This window comes from Acanthopagrus latus, chromosome 8 (assembly GCF_904848185.1).
Source record: "Acanthopagrus latus isolate v.2019 chromosome 8, fAcaLat1.1, whole genome shotgun sequence".
Classification (NCBI taxonomy): domain Eukaryota; kingdom Metazoa; phylum Chordata; class Actinopteri; order Spariformes; family Sparidae; genus Acanthopagrus; species Acanthopagrus latus.
Genome location: NC_051046.1, coordinates 20,240,834 through 20,261,860, shown reverse-complemented (window position 1 = coordinate 20,261,860; position 21,027 = coordinate 20,240,834). Strand labels below are relative to the sequence as shown.

The 21,027-nt window shown below is 39.4% G+C and overlaps 1 protein-coding gene across 6 annotated transcripts; it reads left to right on the top strand.

The window, feature by feature from the left end:
• The first annotated feature begins 4,969 nt into the window (after positions 1 to 4,969).
• LOC119023775 lies at positions 4,970 to 18,920 on the top strand. 6 transcript variants are annotated; one of them, XM_037105919.1, is made up of 19 exons: positions 4,970 to 5,410; positions 6,025 to 6,159; positions 6,478 to 6,640; positions 6,732 to 6,924; positions 7,508 to 7,585; positions 8,377 to 8,454; positions 9,246 to 9,323; positions 10,115 to 10,192; positions 10,984 to 11,061; positions 11,853 to 11,930; positions 12,722 to 12,799; positions 13,670 to 13,723; positions 13,835 to 13,972; positions 14,253 to 14,318; positions 14,497 to 16,489; positions 16,594 to 16,659; positions 17,025 to 17,222; positions 17,363 to 17,434; positions 17,549 to 18,920. In XM_037105919.1, exons 2-19 carry the CDS (start codon positions 6,051 to 6,053, stop codon positions 17,761 to 17,763), a joined length of 3,813 nt encoding a protein of 1,270 aa, XP_036961814.1. In that variant the 5' UTR covers positions 4,970 to 5,410; positions 6,025 to 6,050; the 3' UTR covers positions 17,764 to 18,920. The 6 variants fall into 6 exon arrangements, with proteins under 6 accessions (XP_036961814.1, XP_036961815.1, XP_036961816.1 ...); XM_037105920.1 differs by lacking the exon at positions 13,835 to 13,972; XM_037105921.1 differs by lacking the exons at positions 7,508 to 7,585; positions 8,377 to 8,454; positions 9,246 to 9,323.
• Positions 18,921 to 21,027: the final 2,107 nt, after the last annotated feature.

Genomic DNA, 21,027 nt, shown 5'->3' with positions numbered 1-21,027 from the left:
GGAATCACATTCTTTCCTTAATCAATTCCATTCCCTCCTTAGATGATTAAGATAGATGGTTCCAATTAAGATAAACTGATGTAATTTTTTTCCCCTTTTTTTTTCCAGTCAGGATCCTGGAAGATACAAGTAATAGTCTTTGATGCGATGATATGGTGGTCAAACACCAGGCACAACATATACAACTGTTATAGTATGTTTTTTTTTTCCCCAAGCACTGGATATGCTGGATAAATGAATAGAAAGGCTAGATTAATAGATGAACACTCCTCAATCAGTATGCTAAACCAAACGATAACCTACATTCTTGTCTAAAATAAGACCAGCTGAAGGCAGAAGAAACACATCACAGTCAGTTGAGCTAGCTAGCACCATGATAGTTAAGCTCGTAAATTGTCAATGAAATGATTTTAGTGAGCTTACATTAGCATATCTGATTTACTTTTATTTGCTTGTTAAACCTGCATGCAGTAATGTGGCTTCAATCGTCCTGCTGTGGCATGCAGGATTCTAGAAATTAGCTGTGCATGTGTTGAGGAATGCACAGAACAGGGTAGTAATTCAACAGAATTTGTATTAAATCTCATTGTTTTAACCAAGATATAAGCAAGATATTTCTTTTAACTACATTTAAATTCCATTTAAAGGCTAACCAGAAATTTTGCTAATGTCCCATTATTCCTGTTAATTCCTATACATTCCCATATATTCCCATAGTTTCCCATGAAAAGTTTCCAACTTCCAACAGTGAACAACAATATTCTATACTCTCATTCAATAGTTAGTGCTCAGCTCTGTACAGTAAACATCTCAATGTTCTGTATAGTAATCAGTCTTGAGCAGAATAAGCGCCACTCAAATTATCACAGTGCAAGTGAGAACAATAACAACAATCTTCTAGATTCTTAATACGATTCTAGGATATTGTTGTTATTGTTCTCAATTTCATGGTGAGAATGTATAAGCTGAATACGCTGACCATGCTGAGTGCGAGGGAAGGTCTTCAGGATCTGTTGTGCAGGACCGGCAGCTCTTGTTTGAAAAATGTCTGGAAAAATAAAAAGTTTCACAATGAGTCTGTGGAAGTTAATCCTCATGATCAATACTGAAATTCAAAAATCAAAAATGTGTTTTTCCTCTTGTTCCCACAATTGTGTGTTTGAGCTTTTGTATGTACTTGTGTACATGTACATTTACATTACTTTGCAGTATTTTGTAATTGTATTTGACAGGGCTAATCAAGTTCAACCTGTGTGAGCACATGCTTTCTGCCTTAACCAGTGCAGTGGACTGTCCTTCATGGTAAACATATAGAAATCTTTGGACTGCAATAACTACATAAAATATATCTTACTTTTTAGAATGTAAACATTTGAATGCAATAGGAAAAGGCTATGGATATAAACAACTGGTGCATGCTTGTTTGCTCATGGTCATTTACCGGCAGGTGAGGTAAGTACCAGTGGTTCTGTTCAGTAAAGATATCTAAAGTGCTAATTTACCCACAATATATTGTTCATGTACACTGCTCACAAAAATTAAAGGAGCACTTTAAAGAAACACATTAGATACATCAGATCTCAATATGAAGTTGGATATCTATACAAATAACGACAGGGCAATGTCTTAGGAACAAAAGGATGCCAAGTCTTTTAATGGAAATAAAAGTTTTCAGCCTACAGAGGGCTCAATTGTGTAGACACCCTAAAATCAGAGTGAAATGAAGATGTGGCAGGCTGGTCCATTTTTTCAAAAACTTAATTTCTGCAACTCAAAATGCTTTTCAGTATCTTGTGTGGCCCCCATGAGCTTGTATGCATGCTTGACAACGTCGCGGCATGCTCCTAATGAGACGACAGATGGTGTCTTGTGGCGTTTCCTCCCAGATCTGTGTGAGGGCATCCCTGAGCTGTTGTACAGTCTGAGGAGCAACCTGGCGGCGCCTAATGGACCGAAACATAATGTCCCACAGATTTTCTATTGGGTTTAAGTAAGGGGATTGTGAAGGCCATTCAATTGTTTCAATTCCTTCATCCTCCAGGTACTGCCTGCATACTCTTGCCACATGAGGCCGGGCATTGTCGTGCATTAGGAGGAAACCAGGACCTACTGCACCAGCGTAGGGTCTGACAATGGGTTGAAGGATTTCATCTCGATACCTTATGGCAGTCAGAGAACCATTTCCTAGGCAGTAGAGGTCTGTGCGTCCCTCCATGGATATGCCTCCCCAGACTATCACTGACCCACCACCAAACCTGTCATGTTGAACAACGTTGCAGGCAGCATAACGTTCTCCTTGTCTTCTCCAGACTCTTTCACGTCTATCACAGGTGCTCAGGGTGAACCTACTCTCGTCTGTGAAAAGTACAGGGCGCCAGTGGCGGACTTGCCAATTCTGGTGTTCTTCAGCAAATGCCAGTCGAGCTCCACGGTGCTGGGCAGTGAGCACAGGGCCCACTACAGGACGTCGGGCCCTCAGGCCACCTTCATGAAGTCTGTTCCTGATTGTTTGGGTAGAGACATTCACACCAGTGGCCCTCTGGAGGTCATTCTGTAGGGCACGAGCAGTGCTCAGCCTGTTCCGCCTTGCACAAAGGAGCAGGTATCGGTCTTGCTGATGGCTTGAGGACCACCAGTCTCCGAGAATAACCACCAGTCTCCTGAAATCTCCTCCATGTTCTGGAGATTGTGCTGGGAGACACATTAAACCTTCTTGCTGCAGCACGTGTGGATGTGCCATCCTGGAGAAGTTGGAGAACCTGTGCAACTTCTGTAGGGTTAAGGAATTGCCTCATACTGCCAGTACAGATAATTACTCAAGCCAAAACCAGCATGAGTGAAAAATCCGCCAAAAAAGATCAAGAGGGAGAAACTTGAAATGACCTCCACATGTAAAACCAGTCCTGTTTTGAGGGTTTTCTAATTGTTGCCACTGTGGTGCACCTGTTGTTAATTCCATGATCACCAATACAGCTGAAAGTGATTAACGATGCCCTCAGCTGCTTAACCAACCAGAAAATTATCAGACAGGTTTAACTGATTTCATGCCAGGCCCAATAAAAAAAGTGCTCCTTTAATTTTTGTGAGCAGTGTACATGTTACAATGATTAATTCATTGAGTTAATATTAGTTTGATGTTAGTGGAACTCTGTTTCTTCCATGTGTCGTCCACATGGAACAAAAGTACTGACAGGAGATTTCATATTTTGCATCAAATTAATGATGATTTCCGATTGTAGGTTGCAATTGAAAGCTGAGCGAACATGGCCACCAGTGAACAAGTACGCTAAGTGACAGCCCACCACCACAGCAATGACAAATGGAGTGCATCATCCACTGCTCTAACGATAGAGATAAGCTGGATTCACCTCAAATTGTTGACTCCTGGCTGAGTTGTCAACGTGAACAGTAATTTACATTGCTGTTTACTGCCAAATATCCCACTTTTCATGCAGTGTGGAGAACTCTGCTCAGGGCAGCTCGGATATAAAATCATGCTCTTGTTTTGAAACTGACAGAAGACGTTCCAGAGGGACAGATTCCAGCAATCTATTAACACAGAATGTGCTGCAGTATCTTATCTATGAAGAAAGTTCATTGCTTGGAAAAGAAAAGCAAAGTGCTGATGGCTCTGCTCAAGAGAAAGAGTATAACAGTAGGGGAACACTGGGAGCAGAGCGCCAGAATCGGTATATGAGATCGGCAAATCATTGCATCCTGTTTTTATTTACATTTTACACAGCATGCACCAGTTGTTTATAACCATAGCCTTTTCCTATTGCATTCAAATGTTTACATTCTAAAACGTAAGATACATTTTATATATTTATTGCAGTCCAGAAAATAAGTTCACCAAGAAGGACAGTCCACTGCACTGGCTGAGGCAGGAAGCATGTGCTCGCAGAGATTGAACTTGATTACAGTGAGTAGTGTGGCCTTACAAAATCCCTTTGAGTGTGTTAAATGTATTTTTTAAATACTCCAAAGTAATGTAAATATAGTATTTGTGTTTTGTGTCTGTGATGCTCCCTGGTACGACAGGGATAAAAGAAAGTATATCATTTAGGCAAATATTGTAAAAATGAAATTAAGAATTTTGACAAGATAATTTACCTTTTCAAAGTAGAGTATTTTATTCAATCTCATAACACCTCTGGAGGGGATCTTTAAACTGTGACAACTTTGAAATAACATACTGGTCAAAGGTGGTCAAACTTTACTTGTTGTCACCCAAAATGTCCTAAGAGACAACAACATTCCAGTAGGCATGCAATATAAAAGAGCGATTCACATATTACTATATGGTGGTTCAGTAACATTTTTAGTTAATTAGTATTCTACCTTAGGACCCTTTAGGTACACCTGTCGCTGCTACTGTCATCCAGTTCAATATGGTCATCATCAGGGCCAGTCTCTCCTCCCTTTGTGTACCTGTGAGTATTGATTGACATAGCCAATTATATCTTTAAATTCAAATTTCCAAATTTACTTTTTACATTATAGCTTTGTGTAAGGTGCAGATGTTTAACAACCATTAAAACACTATTAAAATCCACACAGTACACGATGCCAGCTTCATTTAGTTACTTCATTCAATGAGCAACTGTAAACTCCAGAAAGTGCTGCTCTTGTGTTCATGACAAATTAGGACATTTTTAAAACACCACACCTATATAACACACCACAATCAGGACACTCGGAAAAATGAGAACATTTTGACATGCCTATTAAGTGTTGTTTAAGAACAGTTTCCCATGCAAACGGAACCAAGTTAACTGTAACAGCAGTTTGCAAAACATTGCTGTGACAGCTCTCAACAACTTAGAAACATTGCTCTTACCTGAACTCCGGTGCGTGCTGCTGAGCTTCGACTGTAAACAAGACGAGGAAAGTCCGTGACTGGTGAAGTTCCTGCATTAACCTCTTCCTGTATCTCTCTCTCTTTCAAAATAAAAGTCCTCTAGCGTTATATACACGGTTCAGTTATATACTAGGTTTCAGTTTTGTTTCCGTTTGATCATGCAACTGCTGCTGGCAACCAGCTTTACACAATGATTACGTTTGAGATCAGCGTTGGATGGCTAGTCAGTCAGCGATGCAGCATCTGATTGGGCGATAGACTCAACATAATTGCAAAGCCTCTGAAACGGATACGACCGCAGCGGAGCTCCCGGTGGACGGCACATCCGGGACCTTCACCTCTCAGGTGACATTTAACCTTTCGGCGTCGATGCTGGACACGCACCTCATGAGGTAACGTTGGCTAATCAGCTAGCGAATTAAACTAAGTGCAAGGCCTCTCAAACGGATACAACGCAGCGGATCCCTCGGTAAACAGCACATCCGGGACCTACAGCGCTCTGGCGACATTTAATCTTCCGACGTCAATGCTAGATACCCACGGCATGAGGTAAAGTTATTGGCTAATTAGCTAGCTAATTAAATAAACGAAATGCAAACACGCAGTGGACTCAAACTGGAAGGGATGTATCATAAATGGTAATTAATTATTTTTGCTGAATCTTCAACAACAGATAGTAGAAGGTGTTGCTAAATATAACTGTTCATTGCAATGCAAACCTGAGTTAAAGGGACTATTCTCCAAACAAACTTTTTAATCTTCAACTGCAGAGACAGTCAGCGTTATTTTTGACTGTTTTTTTTTTTGCACAAGATACTTGTACTGGAATTTAGATGATGTTGAAATTGATGATACTAGTTATTCAGTACAGGTAGAGTACAGTTGTATAATGATTTTATAGCAGTATTTACTTTTTAAGTTGCTTTGTTGGTGCTTTGGTAGGTTAATATTATTTGTTAAAGTTTTTTAATGTTTACTGACTTTTGCACAGGGTTTACAGTGATCTATTAGCCTGATCAGCAAATGAGTTAATATGAGTTCATAACTTACTAACTTATTTCGTACTTAGTAACAGTACTTATCATTTATAAGTCCTCAAAATAAGTACTGGTCTTTGTTTGTACTCGTCTTATTGACTTTTTTTCCCATGTACATGTTTGCAGGCTGAGGAGTACACCAAGTGAAGAGCATGTCTAAAAGAAGAGCCAGATTTCGTCCTGAGGCTGAGGCTGCTCAGTTTATTATATCTGGAAGTGACAAGCCTTGTTTAAAGGCCCAGTGGATCAATGACTATAAAGGTACGTTAGATATCATTCCTGATGTAATACATGAACGTTACCAGACATCATGATAACATAATCGCACAGCACAACAAATTGGTAATGAAATTTGTTGCCATCTATTTTGATAATAATTTTTTAAGTGAATTTATCGATTGTAGCCCTAACCATCAATTCCAGACGTCACAAAACATCATTCAGATCTTTTTCTCACTGTTAAAAAGTCTTATGTTTGTTTGTTCTGCATGTGTTTTGTCAATACCTGATCATCTGCGGTTAGTAAAAATGATTTGGATCATATAACTTGACACTTATCAGTAAACTTTTGTGTCTTAGGACGTGGTGTATTTGCCTGTGCACCAATTGAAAAGGGATCCTTTGTGGTCGAGTACCGTGGGGAGTTGATTTCACAATATGAACGGGACAAGCGGCAGAAAAAGTACACAGAGAAGGAAAATGTTTTCCTGTTTGATTTTGAATGGAACAATAGCTCATGGTGGTAAGTAAAGGCCTGTACGAGATTAATTGTTGTTAACAACATTATGGTTTTAGTGGAGAAGACTTAGGTATGTTTCTTTGTTCAATTTAAGCATTGATGCATCCCAGGAAGATGACTCGCTGGGCCGTTTGGTTAATGATGGCCACAAGTCCCCAAACTGCAAAATGAAAAAGTTGACAGTCCAGGGTAAACCTCATCTTTGCTTGTTTGCCATTGAAGACATCCAAGCAGAGAGTGAAATAACCTATGACTATGGAGAATCTCAATGGCCATGGCGAGCTTTGGTGAGTAAATCTTCTTTGTAAATTATACAGTAAAATATCTGTTAAGTATTAGTAGATTAAAAAAAAGGTACATATTAAATTAAAATTATTGATGGTAATTTCTAGCTACTAGATCATTTCACATCAGTGTGAGGTTCAGAGCTTTCTTTGACAACAACAGAAGAAGTTAGAAGTCAGGAACATGGACTCTACATGTGTTCAGTCGTCATGTCCTCATATTGTTTGAGGCTGTGAAAGACTTGAGTGTGTTTCACTTGATGTCCTCATATTGTCTGCCCTTAGAACTGTAGAGTGTGTGTTACATGTCCTCATATTGTTCTAGGCTGTGAAAGACTTGATTGTGTTTCAGGTGACGTCCTCATATTGTCTGCCCCATCGACTGTAGAGTGTGTGTTACATGTCCTCATATTGTTGGGTAGCAGATGATGTACAGTGTTAGTGGTTTTTATAGAGTTTGGCAAAATGAGCCTAGATCCTCCTGTGAATTATGTTCACTGAAACAAGTATGATCATTTGTTCATTAATTAGTTAGGATGTATAGTACAGAATATGCCTGACACTGTGTTGTTGTGTATTTTTGCAGGCACCAAGTGTTCAGATCCTTACTCATCCTTCTGCAGACCAGGAACTGAGTGAGAGATCCACTTCATCCTTCCAACAAGTAATTACACATTAATTTATTGTATTTGGAATTAGATATATGTCCCAGTTGTCTCCATTGCATACATGAAATTCCCTCTCACTGTATTAAAACAATAAGTTTGTGTGAAATGTTCACAATATCAATGTTAGTATTATTTGTTTTTGGATAGCTTAGCAGAAAGAAATTGGTTATACCATTTGTTAGCTCTAACTTCCCTTTAAAGCATCAAATTGATCTTTATTCTCACTAAAGTCTTTATTTTTAGTCCTTTTTGCTAATGTTTTTGTCCATTTGACATCTGCCGATCAGTTTACATGATTGGATTTGCGGGGATGTAGATCATTTCACATCAGTGTGAGGTTCAGAGCTTTCTTTGACACCAACATAAAAAGTTAGAAGTCAGGAACATGGACTCTACATGTGTTCAGTCGTCATGTCCTCATATTGTTTGAGGCTGTGAAAGACTTGAGTGTGTTTCACTTGATGTCCTCATATTGTCTGCCCTTAGAACTGTAGAGTGTGTGTTACATGTCCTCATATTGTTCTAGGCTGTGAAAGACTTGATTGTGTTTCAGGTGACGTCCTCATATTGTCTGCCCCATCGACTGTAGAGTGTGTGTTACATGTCCTCATATTGTTGGGTAGCAGATGATGTACAGTGTTAGCGGTTTCTATAGAGTTTGGCATGATGAGCCTAGATCCTCCTGTGAATTATGTTCACTGAAACAAGTATGATCATTTGTTCATTAATTAGTTAGGATGTATAGTACAGAATATGCCTGACACTGTGTTGTTGTGTATTTTTGCAGGCACCAAGTGTTCAGATCCTTACTCATCCTTCTGCAGACCAGGAACTGAGTGAGAGATCCACTTCATCCTTCCAACAAGTAATTACACATTAATTTATTGTATTTGGAATTAGATATATGTCTCAGTTGTCTCCATTGCATACATGAAATTCCCTCTCACTGTATTAAAACAATAAGTTTGTGTGAAATGTTCACAATATCAATGTTAGTATTATTTGTTTTTGGATAGCTTAGCAGAAAGAAATTGGTTATACCATTTGTTAGCTCTAACTTCCCTTTAAAGCATCAAATTGATCTTTATTCTCACTAAAGTCTTTATTTTTAGTCCTTTTTGCTAATGTTTTTGTCCATTTGACATCTGCCGATCAGTTTACATGATTGGATTTGCGGGGATGTAGATCATTTCACATCAGTGTGAGGTTCAGAGCTTTCTTTGACAACAACATAAAAAGTTAGAAGTCAGGAACATGGACTCTACATGTGTTCAGTCGTCATGTCCTCATATTGTTTGAGGCTGTGAAAGACTTGAGTGTGTTTCACTTGATGTCCTCATATTGTCTGCCCTTAGAACTGTAGAGTGTGTGTTACATGTCCTCATATTGTTCTAGGCTGTGAAAGACTTGATTGTGTTTCAGGTGACGTCCTCATATTGTCTGCCCCATCGACTGTAGAGTGTGTGTTACATGTCCTCATATTGTTGGGTAGCAGATGATGTACAGTGTTAGCGGTTTCTATAGAGTTTGGCATGATGAGCCTAGATCCTCCTGTGAATTATGTTCACTGAAACAAGTATGATCATTTGTTCATTAATTAGTTAGGATGTATAGTACAGAATATGCCTGACACTGTGTTGTTGTGTATTTTTGCAGGCACCAAGTGTTCAGATCCTTACTCATCCTTCTGCAGACCAGGAACTGAGTGAGAGATCCACTTCATCCTTCCAACAAGTAATTACACATTAATTTATTGTATTTGGAATTAGATATATGTCTCAGTTGTCTCCATTGCATACATGAAATTCCCTCTCACTGTATTAAAACAATAAGTTTGTGTGAAATGTTCACAATATCAATGTTAGTATTATTTGTTTTTGGATAGCTTAGCAGAAAGAAATTGGTTATACCATTTGTTAGCTCTAACTTCCCTTTAAAGCATCAAATTGATCTTTATTCTCACTAAAGTCTTTATTTTTAGTCCTTTTTGCTAATGTTTTTGTCCATTTGACATCTGCCGATCAGTTTACATGATTGGATTTGCGGGGATGTAGATCATTTCACATCAGTGTGAGGTTCAGAGCTTTCTTTGACAACAACATAAAAAGTTAGAAGTCAGGAACATGGACTCTACATGTGTTCAGTCGTCATGTCCTCATATTGTTTGAGGCTGTGAAAGACTTGAGTGTGTTTCACTTGATGTCCTCATATTGTCTGCCCTTAGAACTGTAGAGTGTGTGTTACATGTCCTCATATTGTTCTAGGCTGTGAAAGACTTGATTGTGTTTCAGGTGACGTCCTCATATTGTCTGCCCCATCGACTGTAGAGTGTGTGTTACATGTCCTCATATTGTTGGGTAGCAGATGATGTACAGTGTTAGTGGTTTTTATAGAGTTTGGCAAAATGAGCCTAGATCCTCCTGTGAATTATGTTCACTGAAACAAGTATGATCATTTGTTCATCAATTAGTTAGGATGTATAGTACAGAATATGCCTGACACTGTGTTGTTGTGTATTTTTGCAGGCACCAAGTGTTCAGATCCTTGCTCATCCTTCTGCAGACCAGGAACTGAGTGAGAGATCCACTTCATCCTTCCAACAAGTAATTACACATTAATTTATTCTATTTGCAATTACATATATGGCTCAGTTGTCTCCATTGCATACATGAAATTCCCTCTCACTGTATTAAAACAGTAAGTTTGTGTGAAATGTTTACAATATCAATGTTAGTATTATTTGTTTTTGGATAGCTTAGCAGAAAGAAATTGGTTATACCATTTGTTAGCTCTAACTTCCCTTTAAAGCATCAAATTGATCTTTATTCTCACTAAAGTCTTTATTTTTAGTCCTTTTTGCTAATGTTTTTGTCCATTTGACATCTGCCGATCAGTTTACATGATTGGATTTGCGGGGATGTAGATCATTTCACATCAGTGTGAGGTTCAGAGCTTTCTTTGACAACAACAGAAGAAATTAGAAGTCAGGAACATGGACTCTACATGTGTTCAGTCGTCATGTCCTCATATTGTTTGAGGCTGTGAAAGACTTGAGTGTGTTTCACTTGATGTCCTCATTTTGTCTGCCCTTAGAACTGTAGAGTGTGTGTTACATGTCCTCATATTGTTCTAGGCTGTGAAAGACTTGATTGTGTTTCAGGTGACGTCCTCATATTGTCTGCCCCATCGACTGTAGAGTGTGTGTTACATGTCCTCATATTGTTGGGTAGCAGATGATGTACAGTGTTAGTGGTTTTTATAGAGTTTGGCAAAATGAGCCTAGATCCTCCTGTGAATTATGTTCACTGAAACAAGTATGATCATTTGTTCATCAATTAGTTAGGATGTATAGTACAGAATATGCCTGACACTGTGTTGTTGTGTATTTTTGCAGGCACCAAGTGTTCAGTTCCTTACTCATCCTTCTGCAGACCAGGAACTGAGTGAGAGATCCACTTCATCCTTCCAACAAGTAATTACACATTAATTTATTCTATTTGCAATTACATATATGGCTCAGTTGTCTCCATTGCATACATGAAATTCCCTCTCACTGTATTAAAACAGTAAGTTTGTGTGAAATGTTTACAATATCAATGTTAGTATTATTTGTTTTTGGATAGCTTAGCAGAAAGAAATTGGTTATACCATTTGTTAGCTCTAACTTCCCTTTAAAGCATCAAATTGATCTTTATTCTCACTAAAGTCTTTATTTTTAGTCCTTTTTGCTAATGTTTTTGTCCATTTGACATCTGCCGATCAGTTTACATGATTGGATTTGCGGGGATGTAGATCATTTCACATCAGTGTGAGGTTCAGAGCTTTCTTTGACAACAACAGAAGAAATTAGAAGTCAGGAACATGGACTCTACATGTGTTCAGTCGTCATGTCCTCATATTGTTTGAGGCTGTGAAAGACTTGAGTGTGTTTCACTTGATGTCCTCATTTTGTCTGCCCTTAGAACTGTAGAGTGTGTGTTACATGTCCTCATATTGTTCTAGGCTGTGAAAGACTTGATTGTGTTTCAGGTGACGTCCTCATATTGTCTGCCCCATCGACTGTAGAGTGTGTGTTACATGTCCTCATATTGTTGGGTAGCAGATGATGTACAGTGTTAGTGGTTTTTATAGAGTTTGGCAAAATGAGCCTAGATCCTCCTGTGAATTATGTTCACTGAAACAAGTATGATCATTTGTTCATCAATTAGTTAGGATGTATAGTACAGAATATGCCTGACACTGTGTTGTTGTGTATTTTTGCAGGCACCAAGTGTTCAGTTCCTTGCTCATCCTTCTGCAGACCAGGAACTGAGTGAGAGATCCACTTCATCCTTCCAACAAGTAATTACACATTAATTTATTCTATTTGCAATTACATATATGGCTCAGTTGTCTCCATTGCATACATGAAATTCCCTCTCACTGTATTAAAACAGTAAGTTTGTGTGAAATGTTTACAATATCAATGTTAGTATTATTTGTTTTTGGATAGCTTAGCAGAAAGAAATTGGTTATACCATTTGTTAGCTCTAACTTCCCTTTAAAGCATCAAATTGATCTTTATTCTCACTAAAGTCTTTATTTTTAGTCCTTTTTGCTAATGTTTTTGTCCATTTGACATCTGCCGATCAGTTTACATGATTGGATTTGCGGGGATGTAGATCATTTCACATCAGTGTGAGGTTCAGAGCTTTCTTTGACAACAACAGAAGAAATTAGAAGTCAGGAACATGGACTCTACATGTGTTCAGTCGTCATGTCCTCATATTGTTTGAGGCTGTGAAAGATTTGAGTGTGTTTCACTTGATGTCCTCATATTGTCTGCCCTTAGAACTGTAGAGTGTGTGTTACATGTCCTCATATTGTTCTAGGCTGTGAAAGACTTGATTGTGTTTCAGGTGACGTCCTCATATTGTCTGCCCCATCGACTGTAGAGTGTGTGTTACATGTCCTCATATTGTTGGGTAGCAGATGATGTACAGTGTTAGTGGTTTTTATAGAGTTTGGCAAAATGAGCCTAGATCCTCCTGTGAATTATGTTCACTGAAACAAGTATGATCATTTGTTCATCAATTAGTTAGGATGTATAGTACAGAATATGCCTGACACTGTGTTGTTGTGTATTTTTGCAGGCACCAAGTGTTCAGTTCCTTGCTCATCCTTCTGCAGACCAGGAACTGAGTGAGAGATCCACTTCATCCTTCCAACAAGTAATTACACATTAATTTATTCTATTTGCAATTACATATATGGCTCAGTTGTCTCCATTGCATACATGAAATTCCCTCTCACTGTATTAAAACAGTAAGTTTGTGTGAAATGTTTACAATATCAATGTTAGTATTATTTGTTTTTGGATAGCTTAGCAGAAAGAAATTGGTTATACCATTTGTTAGCTCTAACTTCCCTTTAAAGCATCAAATTGATCTTTATTCTCACTAAAGTCTTTATTTTTAGTCCTTTTTGCTAATGTTTTTGTCCATTTGACATCTGCCGATCAGTTTACATGATTGGATTTGCGGGGATGTAGATCATTTCACATCAGTGTGAGGTTCAGAGCTTTCTTTGACAACAACAGAAGAAATTAGAAGTCAGGAACATGGACTCTACATGTGTTCAGTCGTCATGTCCTCATATTGTTTGAGGCTGTGAAAGACTTGAGTGTGTTTCACTTGATGTCCTCATATTGTCTGCCCTTAGAACTGTAGAGTGTGTGTTACATGTCCTCATATTGTTCTAGGCTGTGAAAGACTTGATTGTGTTTCAGGTGACGTCCTCATATTGTCTGCCCCATCGACTGTAGAGTGTGTGTTACATGTCCTCATATTGTTGGGTAGCAGATGATGTACAGTGTTAGCGGTTTCTATAGAGTTTGGCATGATGAGCCTAGATCCTCCTGTGAATTATGTTCACTGAAACAAGTATGATCATTTGTTCATTAGTTACATGATTGGATTTGTGGGAATGCAGATCATTTTACATCAGTGTGGGGTTCAGAGCTTCCTTTGACAACAACAGAAGAAGTTAGAACCACTGTTTTTATTTAGAACAAATAATGAATCTCTGTCATTTCATTGAAGGTCAGCCAGACCACTGGAGGTGTCTCCTCCCACCAGACAGCTACTGTAAAGAAAGTAAGACAGTTGCTTTCTTCTCCTTCATTCAAAAATGTTATGTTCTTTGACTTTATTGTAGAAACTTAACTAAGACTAAGGTTCCTGACATTTGATTCTTGATATGGACAGTTAAGAGCAAGCCGCCATCTGCAAAATCTAAAGCGGCATCATGATCGGTGTGAGAAACGTTACGATGAGGCCAAGAAATATATATCTGAGAAAGACAGACAGATGACTTTGAGTCTGTTCACCAGAATGAATAATTCTGTGAGTATGCATAACCAAACATTTAGTCATGTTCAAATGAATTCTTTTTAAGGTATTTATTTTACAAGAACCTCCATGGGCCTAGCAGAATTTCTCTCATTCACTTGTTTCCAGTTCATGCACCATGTTTGAAAGACAAAGCTGCAACAGATTTTTTCTCTCAAAATATTTGTTATACTTTTATGCGATAGGTGAGTCATAGTAATGCAATACTTTATGCTGTGCATTGAAAATGTCTATTCAGTGAATTGTATTTACAGTATTAATAATGATTTCACAGGTCGAACAGCCCTTAGTCAATGACGGTGGATTCCATGATGGAACCTCTGCAAGCTTAAGTGACCAGGTATGACACAGTAGTGAAATAGAAAAACTGTATTAAGGAATCCAGTTCAATTAAATTTGATGTTTTTAATGACTCGTCACTTTAAAGTCATGTTATGCACGATGTGATGGTACTATAGGGGGAATGATAACCTGGCTATTTAGGAATGTAATATGCTTTTTTCTCCATTTTCCTTCAGATCTCTACTGATGAATCTGCAGATTGTACAGATTATGAAGATATTGACTATGTTCCAGACTCAAGTGGCAATTCCTCAGGCGAAAGTGTTCGTAGTAAGGAACTGAGAATCCAAGAATCTCTTGCTCCCAAAAAAGTCTTAAAGGACATGCTAGTGGAGATAGCTACAACACACAGTGGGGAGATCACTGGATCAGAGAGTCCAACAAGTTTTAGTTCGTCACTGAGGAGCAGCAGTCATAGCAATTCAGGGATGAGTTGCAGTGCCAGTTCATCAGGGAATACATCACACAGTAACAGCTCCATAAAAGTCACTCCATTGCCAAACTCAGCAAAACAAAGCAAGTACAACAAGAAGCAATATTGTCTTTATTGTAAAAAGGCCATATCTAAATTGGCAAGACACCTTGAATCCGCCCATAGTCAACAGCCTGATGTTGCAAGGGCTTTAGGTTTTGATAAAAGATCCCGTGAAAGAAGAGATATGTTACGCTCTATTAAGAAGATGGGAAACTTTAACCATAATGCTACCGTGGCAACCTCTGGTGCTGGAGAAATGGTTGCTTGTCGAAGACCCACTAAAGCAAGAGATTCTGATTGTTATCGTCATTGCAAATTTTGTCAAGGACTATATGCAAGAGATTGCCTTTGGAGACATGTGAGAAAGTGCCCTCAGAAGTCCACTGAAGGAGAGCCTTCCGCTGGGCGAAAACGGATGCAACTGGACTTACCGAAACCCGATCAATTTCATGAAGCTGTTTGGAAGATTGCCTGTGAAATGAACCAGGATGACATTTCCTTGGTAGTAAGGAGTGAAAGAGACATCCTTAGCCTTGGCGAGTCACTGTACAATGCCAGGAAACCACATGAGAGAAGGAATGATTACATACGGCAAAAAATGAGAGAGATGGCAAGATTATTGATAACAGCAAGAGCTATGACACATTTGAGGAGCACAGAAGACCTTGTTATGCCCAGTAACTTTCCCCAGGTCATACAAGCCGTCAGAGCTGTTGCTGGTTATGAGCTGGAAAGCAACTCGTATAAAACCCCATCTTTAGCTTTGAAATTAGGACACAGTTTGGCCAAAGTTGCAGGCATTGTGCAGTGCAATGCCATCATTGCAAATCGCCATGATGTTGCAGAGTCAGCTAAGCAATTTGCCACTCTGTATGAGAAAAAGTGGAACGAGTCTATTTCAGCCGCTGCACTGGGTACACTTAAACAAGCCAAATGGAATAAACCACAGCTTTTACCATTTACACAGGATGTGTCACGGCTGCACAAGTTTCTTGCTACCGAATCTGCTAAGTGCATGAAGGACCTGGAGGAAAACCGCAACAGCATAACCTTTGGAAATCTTGCGAAAGTGACTTTAACGCAGGTGGTACTATTTAACAGAAAAAGGCAAGGGGAAGTTTCAAAAATGGAGCTCCAGGTTTTCACATCCCGGAATCGCACAGAGCTTAATCCTGACATTATGATCGGCCTTACTGAGTTGGAAAAGAAGCTTGCAAGGCACTTTGACAGAGTTGAGATTCGTGGTAAAGGGTCAAGAATGGTACCTGTGCTTCTCACACCTGACATGATCGCTGCAATGGACCTCCTCGTGACAAACAGGAATGACTGTCAAGTCTGCACAGAGAATGTGTACTTGTTTGCACGCCCAGGTGTCTTTTCCCATTACAGAGGCTCTGACTGCTTTCGCAAGTATGCAAAACAATGTGGTGCAAAGTACCCAGAGGCACTCACCTCAACAAGATTGCGGAAACAAGTCGCCACTTTGTCCACAGTACTAAACCTTAAAGAAAATGAAATGGATCAACTTGCCACCTTTCTTGGGCACAACATCCGTGTCCACAGAGAATTCTACCGGCTTCCAGAGAGTACCCTGCAGCTTGCAAAAGTCAGCAAACTGTTGATAGCAATGGAGAAAGGAAAACTGTCTGATCTGCAAGGGAAAGGGCTGGATGACATCGAGATCAATCCTGACGGTAAAATTTAGTTTGAAACATAGTTTATGAAGCTTAACATGTAACAATTATGCATGTTCAGTCTTTAATTTAAAAACTTTGGCCTGTCTCTTTTACTCTACAAGATGAAGTAACCACGAGTGATGATGATTCCAGCGAAGAAACCATTGCTGACCTACATCAACTCAAAGGTATCCTGACTTGCACAGTATGTGGTAACATCTTTAAGTCATGAGACTGGAGACAGTTAATGGGTACCATGATAATCTTGTTAGATGGGCTTTAAGAACAACACCATATTAATTAGAGAGGATGGTAGGCCCTGACCCTAACCCTAGAAATTAGAGAAGGATAGGAGACACATAAGAAAGCATTGGAGAAAAGCAACATTAGATGACAAAAAGGGAATTCATGTTTTGCAATAAGGGCTAAGAAGTCAGTTAGCAGTATGCTGGAGGGCAGAGCAACTTAGAAGGAAGGTAAAGAGGAGGTAGGAAGTCAGGAAAGCCTTTTTCATAGGGATCCATTTAACATATTTTATTGTTACTTTTCAAAGGCTCAAGAACTGAGACTTCTGGTGATCCAAGCCACGCACTTGACTCAACCACCCTGGACAGCATGGAGGGCACTTCTGCCTCAACCACCTTGGACAACATGGAGGGCAATTCTGCCTCAACCACCTTGGACAACATGGAGGGCACTTCTGTTTCAACCACACTGGACAACAAAAATGGCAACACTGAACCAAGAAATGGTAAAATATAAAATGCACCCAAATACAGAATGTTTGAAGTGGATGTACATGTGATGAAAATTAAAGTTAAGTCTCCCCAGGCATGGCAGTATGTGAATGCTTGCTTTAATCATAATACATATTCTATTTTATCCTTTTAGATTCCCAGCAGAGCACAGCACTTCAAGTGGGTACATCCAAAGCATCCTCAAAGTGCTCCAGTGGAAAGCAAGGTTAAAGAGCATTTTGTATTCACATTATTAACTTTATCAACAACCTATCTTGCATTTTTTTACATTAGCAGAGCCGTTGTTCCATTGATTTCTGTTTCTTTCTGTTCATGGCAGCTGGGAAAGTGAGAAGCAAGTGGACAGGTGATGAAGTGAAGGCTGTTGAGCAGCACATGATGCATTTCATAACAAGCTGCAAAGTACCAGGTAAAAGGGACTGTGAGTCCTGCCTCCAAGCAGAGCTGGTTGCTCTGAAAGACAGAGACTGGGTTGCCATCAAATACTACATTCACAACAGAATCATAGCATTAAAAAGGAAGATGAATAGATAGAACTATGACATGCAAACTGTGGCTAAGGTACTGTTTTATATCAGTTGAACTGAATTTTATTTTCATTCCATGTTGATTGTAAAAGATTGTGCTAAGTTGCTCAGTCCTGCCAAATGTTAAGATTAATGAGGTTTTTTTTTTTTCAATCCCCCACTCTCTTGGTTTTATTCACAGTACCTGCCATGATTTCTTTTAGAAAATGAGGTTTAAGAAGATAGGTTCATACTCTCACTCTCAGTTTCAACAAGCAATAGCAGGGTTCTCTCCGGTCTAGTGGCGAACCGTCACAGCGTTCAGCATTGCGTTGTTCTTACCCATAAGTTGTTGAATCTGGTTTTTGAAGTATTAGACACTTCACTGGAATGGGAGCTATGTAAATTCTGACTTTATTTGGAAAGGTTATCTGAATATACTGTTTCATAGAAGCTGTAAGCTTCAATAGAGGATTAGAGGATTAATTGTGGTTTTTTCATAGAAAGATACAAAACTGGTTCAGTTCAAACAGGCCCTGTCTACTGCCTTGTGCCATGGAGGGAAGGAGGCAAGATGTCTGTATTTTATGTGGTCTGTTCTGTTTCAATTCACATATGTTGCCAGCAATCAAAAAATAAAGAATGGCAGAAAGTGTTCCATGTTTTTATTCAAATGAACATGCATACAACATACTACAAAATTCATAAATGAAAATACAATAATAAGACTTAAAAAGTAGACTGACCATATTTTTTGCTATGTCTCCTTTTAAGTCTCTACAAAGCTCAGTTTTACTGGGTTTTATTACCATGTGAATATCTGACATTTCTGTCAGAGGTTACTTGCCTGATGAGCATGACTATTGTACACCTGTGTCTACGATATAAAAAATAGCAATCATACTCTTTCCTTGTCTTTATAAGTCATGTGTACATGAAAATTTTGTGTGTATCCGTGGGTTTCACAATTCACCTAAACATGAAATATCAGTGTGTGATGTTTTTGCACCTATAAGTCACATAAACCTGACAGTGTCCTCACAAGTAGCATTAAAATCAGGTTTGACCAAAAGATAGTCCTAGCCAAAATCTCAACAGATGGGCATATTCCTGGAAGCATGGGGAAGAAACACCTTGATTCCCCAGCCTCTAGGACCTTGGGAAAGGCACGTTCCCATTTTTCACATTTTTGTCACATGTCCTGAAATGTCCTGAAAACACGTATGTGTGTGTGTGTGTGTGTGTGTGTGTGTGTGGTGAGATACAGGAGAGAGAAAGAGAAAGCAGAGAATTAGAAGAGTTACAGAACAGTGATCTTGGACGGATCTGTAAAACATCACACCCTCCTTACCACCCGGCTCGCTGCATACTGCGCATGACCCGGGTGAAACAGCTTGGCCTCGGACCAGAAGCAGCTGCTCACTGATCTGTGGGAGGGTTGATGGGAGGGTTGATGAGGCATGCAAAGACGTTTACACACAGAACAAGACAGAACGAGTACTTTATGTACTGTGTGTGTGTGTGTGTGTGTGTGTGTGTGTGTGTGTGTGTGTGTGTTGGGGGGGGGTGTTCCTATACATGTACATTTGTCTACATGTAGTGTATACCTGAGCTCATTCACACTCAGTTTGTTTCTTTTAATCCTAACCAGAGATTGACTGTCATCCATCTCTGTAATCCCTCTGGTCTGCTTTCACATGTGTTGACTCCTGTTTTGATCTGTGGTGTGTTTGATTCTTTATCATAGCGCGGTGTTACCACTGCTGTTGCTGGGAGATTAATGTTGCGCCAGTTATTTCAGGCAGAACACATGGGCGCACAAGCAAAGTACCGCCCCTCACCCTTTACGCAAATTCTTTCCCATATGTGAACTTATCCACAGATACAGACATTGAAGCTATAGTGAGACACTGGTATGATTTCAATATGATTGAGCATTTTCAGGTCTATTTTTTTTAGTATGTGCGCGTGACACAGAAAACATAGGCGGGACTCCAAATCGTCGCATGATGCATCTGTGTTGGATGCTCTAAAGCGGAGATGTTCCTCGATGAACACACATATGTGAGAAGCACTGACATGGCTACTTGAGTTCTTATTGCTCGCGATGTGGTCTGCCAGTTAACCAGTGACATGCTAAGTAATGATACTAGCTAGGCAAAAAAAAGTCAAAGCTATATGACTTGCAGTAAATGAACTTGCTATCTACGTTACTAGCCTGACAATAAGAAAACAAATTCATGAAAGAGCAGTAACACATTTTTTTTTTTGTTTGTTTTTTTTGCATGGATTTATTTTGCCTCTCTGATCACTTGAATGCAAGGATTCTACTTCAATTCCAATAGTTTGGGTAAAATATTCATTTGTTAGAAATGCTGGTGTGACGATTTTGATACGATATGATGAGTTCAGTTTGAGGATTTGTGTTGTAGATTTGTGGGATTTGTCTCTGTTGTAGCAAACCATTTCCAGATTTCAACTGGGCTGCCAGATTGAAAGCTCTTTTGGAGAATCAGTCTTGGTTTTGGCTTGACTGAGACCGAGTACTGACTTGATCTGATATGTGTCACACGGTATGCCGGACAAGAGCAAAAAATATGGTCCTTAAGCTAAAGCTAATCACTAAATCACGTGATGAAAATGGAGAAGGGTAAGAACAAGTGTATCTTCTCGATTTGTTTCCATCACCCAAATCAGTAAGGGCTGTGGTCGGGGAATCCCCCTTTATCTTCACCCCCTGTCCTCACCCTCCCTCTGTACTACCCTCTGAAAGTGTATCAGAACCAGCCTAGATCATCACAGGGGGAAAAAAAAGACACGAGTGAGTATAAAAAAAGAACCAGTTAGTTCTTATGACCATACAAGGCAGCCTCACATTCCTGCCTCGGACATTTGCAGGCTCTTAAACTTTGTTCCTGGTGCTTGCCAAAACTCTGGGGAGGGATTCTTATCTAGCTAGGGTACAAGAGACTTTTATTTATTTCTTTTACTACATGGAAGGAGTAATGGGAGCGTGATGAGTGGTGGCAGGACGGGGTGAGCGTATGTAAAAAGGTTAATGGGAGCATAAAGAGTGGAGAGAAAATGAGGTCAAATAGACATATGGGAGTGTGAGTCTGGAATGGGAAGTTTCCTCTGAAAGGGCTGCTGACTCTGACTGACTGATTGGATTCAGTGGGAAGATGATGCATACTGTACACGATGATGTGTGTGTACGGAAACAGTGCAACTGCTGTGGGGATGTGGGTTTGGAAGGAACGGGATTTTCTCAGAGGTCTGCAGACATGGACGC

Bases quoted from the DNA above. Each gene is read 5' to 3' on its own strand.
- LOC119023775 (XM_037105919.1), top strand. From the start codon at position 6,051: ATGTCTAAAAGAAGAGCCAGATTTCGTCCTGAGGCTGAGGCTGCTCAG. The intron at 12,800-13,669 runs GTAATTACACAT...ATTTCATTGAAG, and splicing joins CCACTTCATCCTTCCAACAA to GTCAGCCAGACCACTGGAGG. The intron at 16,490-16,593 runs GTAAAATTTAGT...TTACTCTACAAG, and splicing joins CATCGAGATCAATCCTGACG to ATGAAGTAACCACGAGTGAT.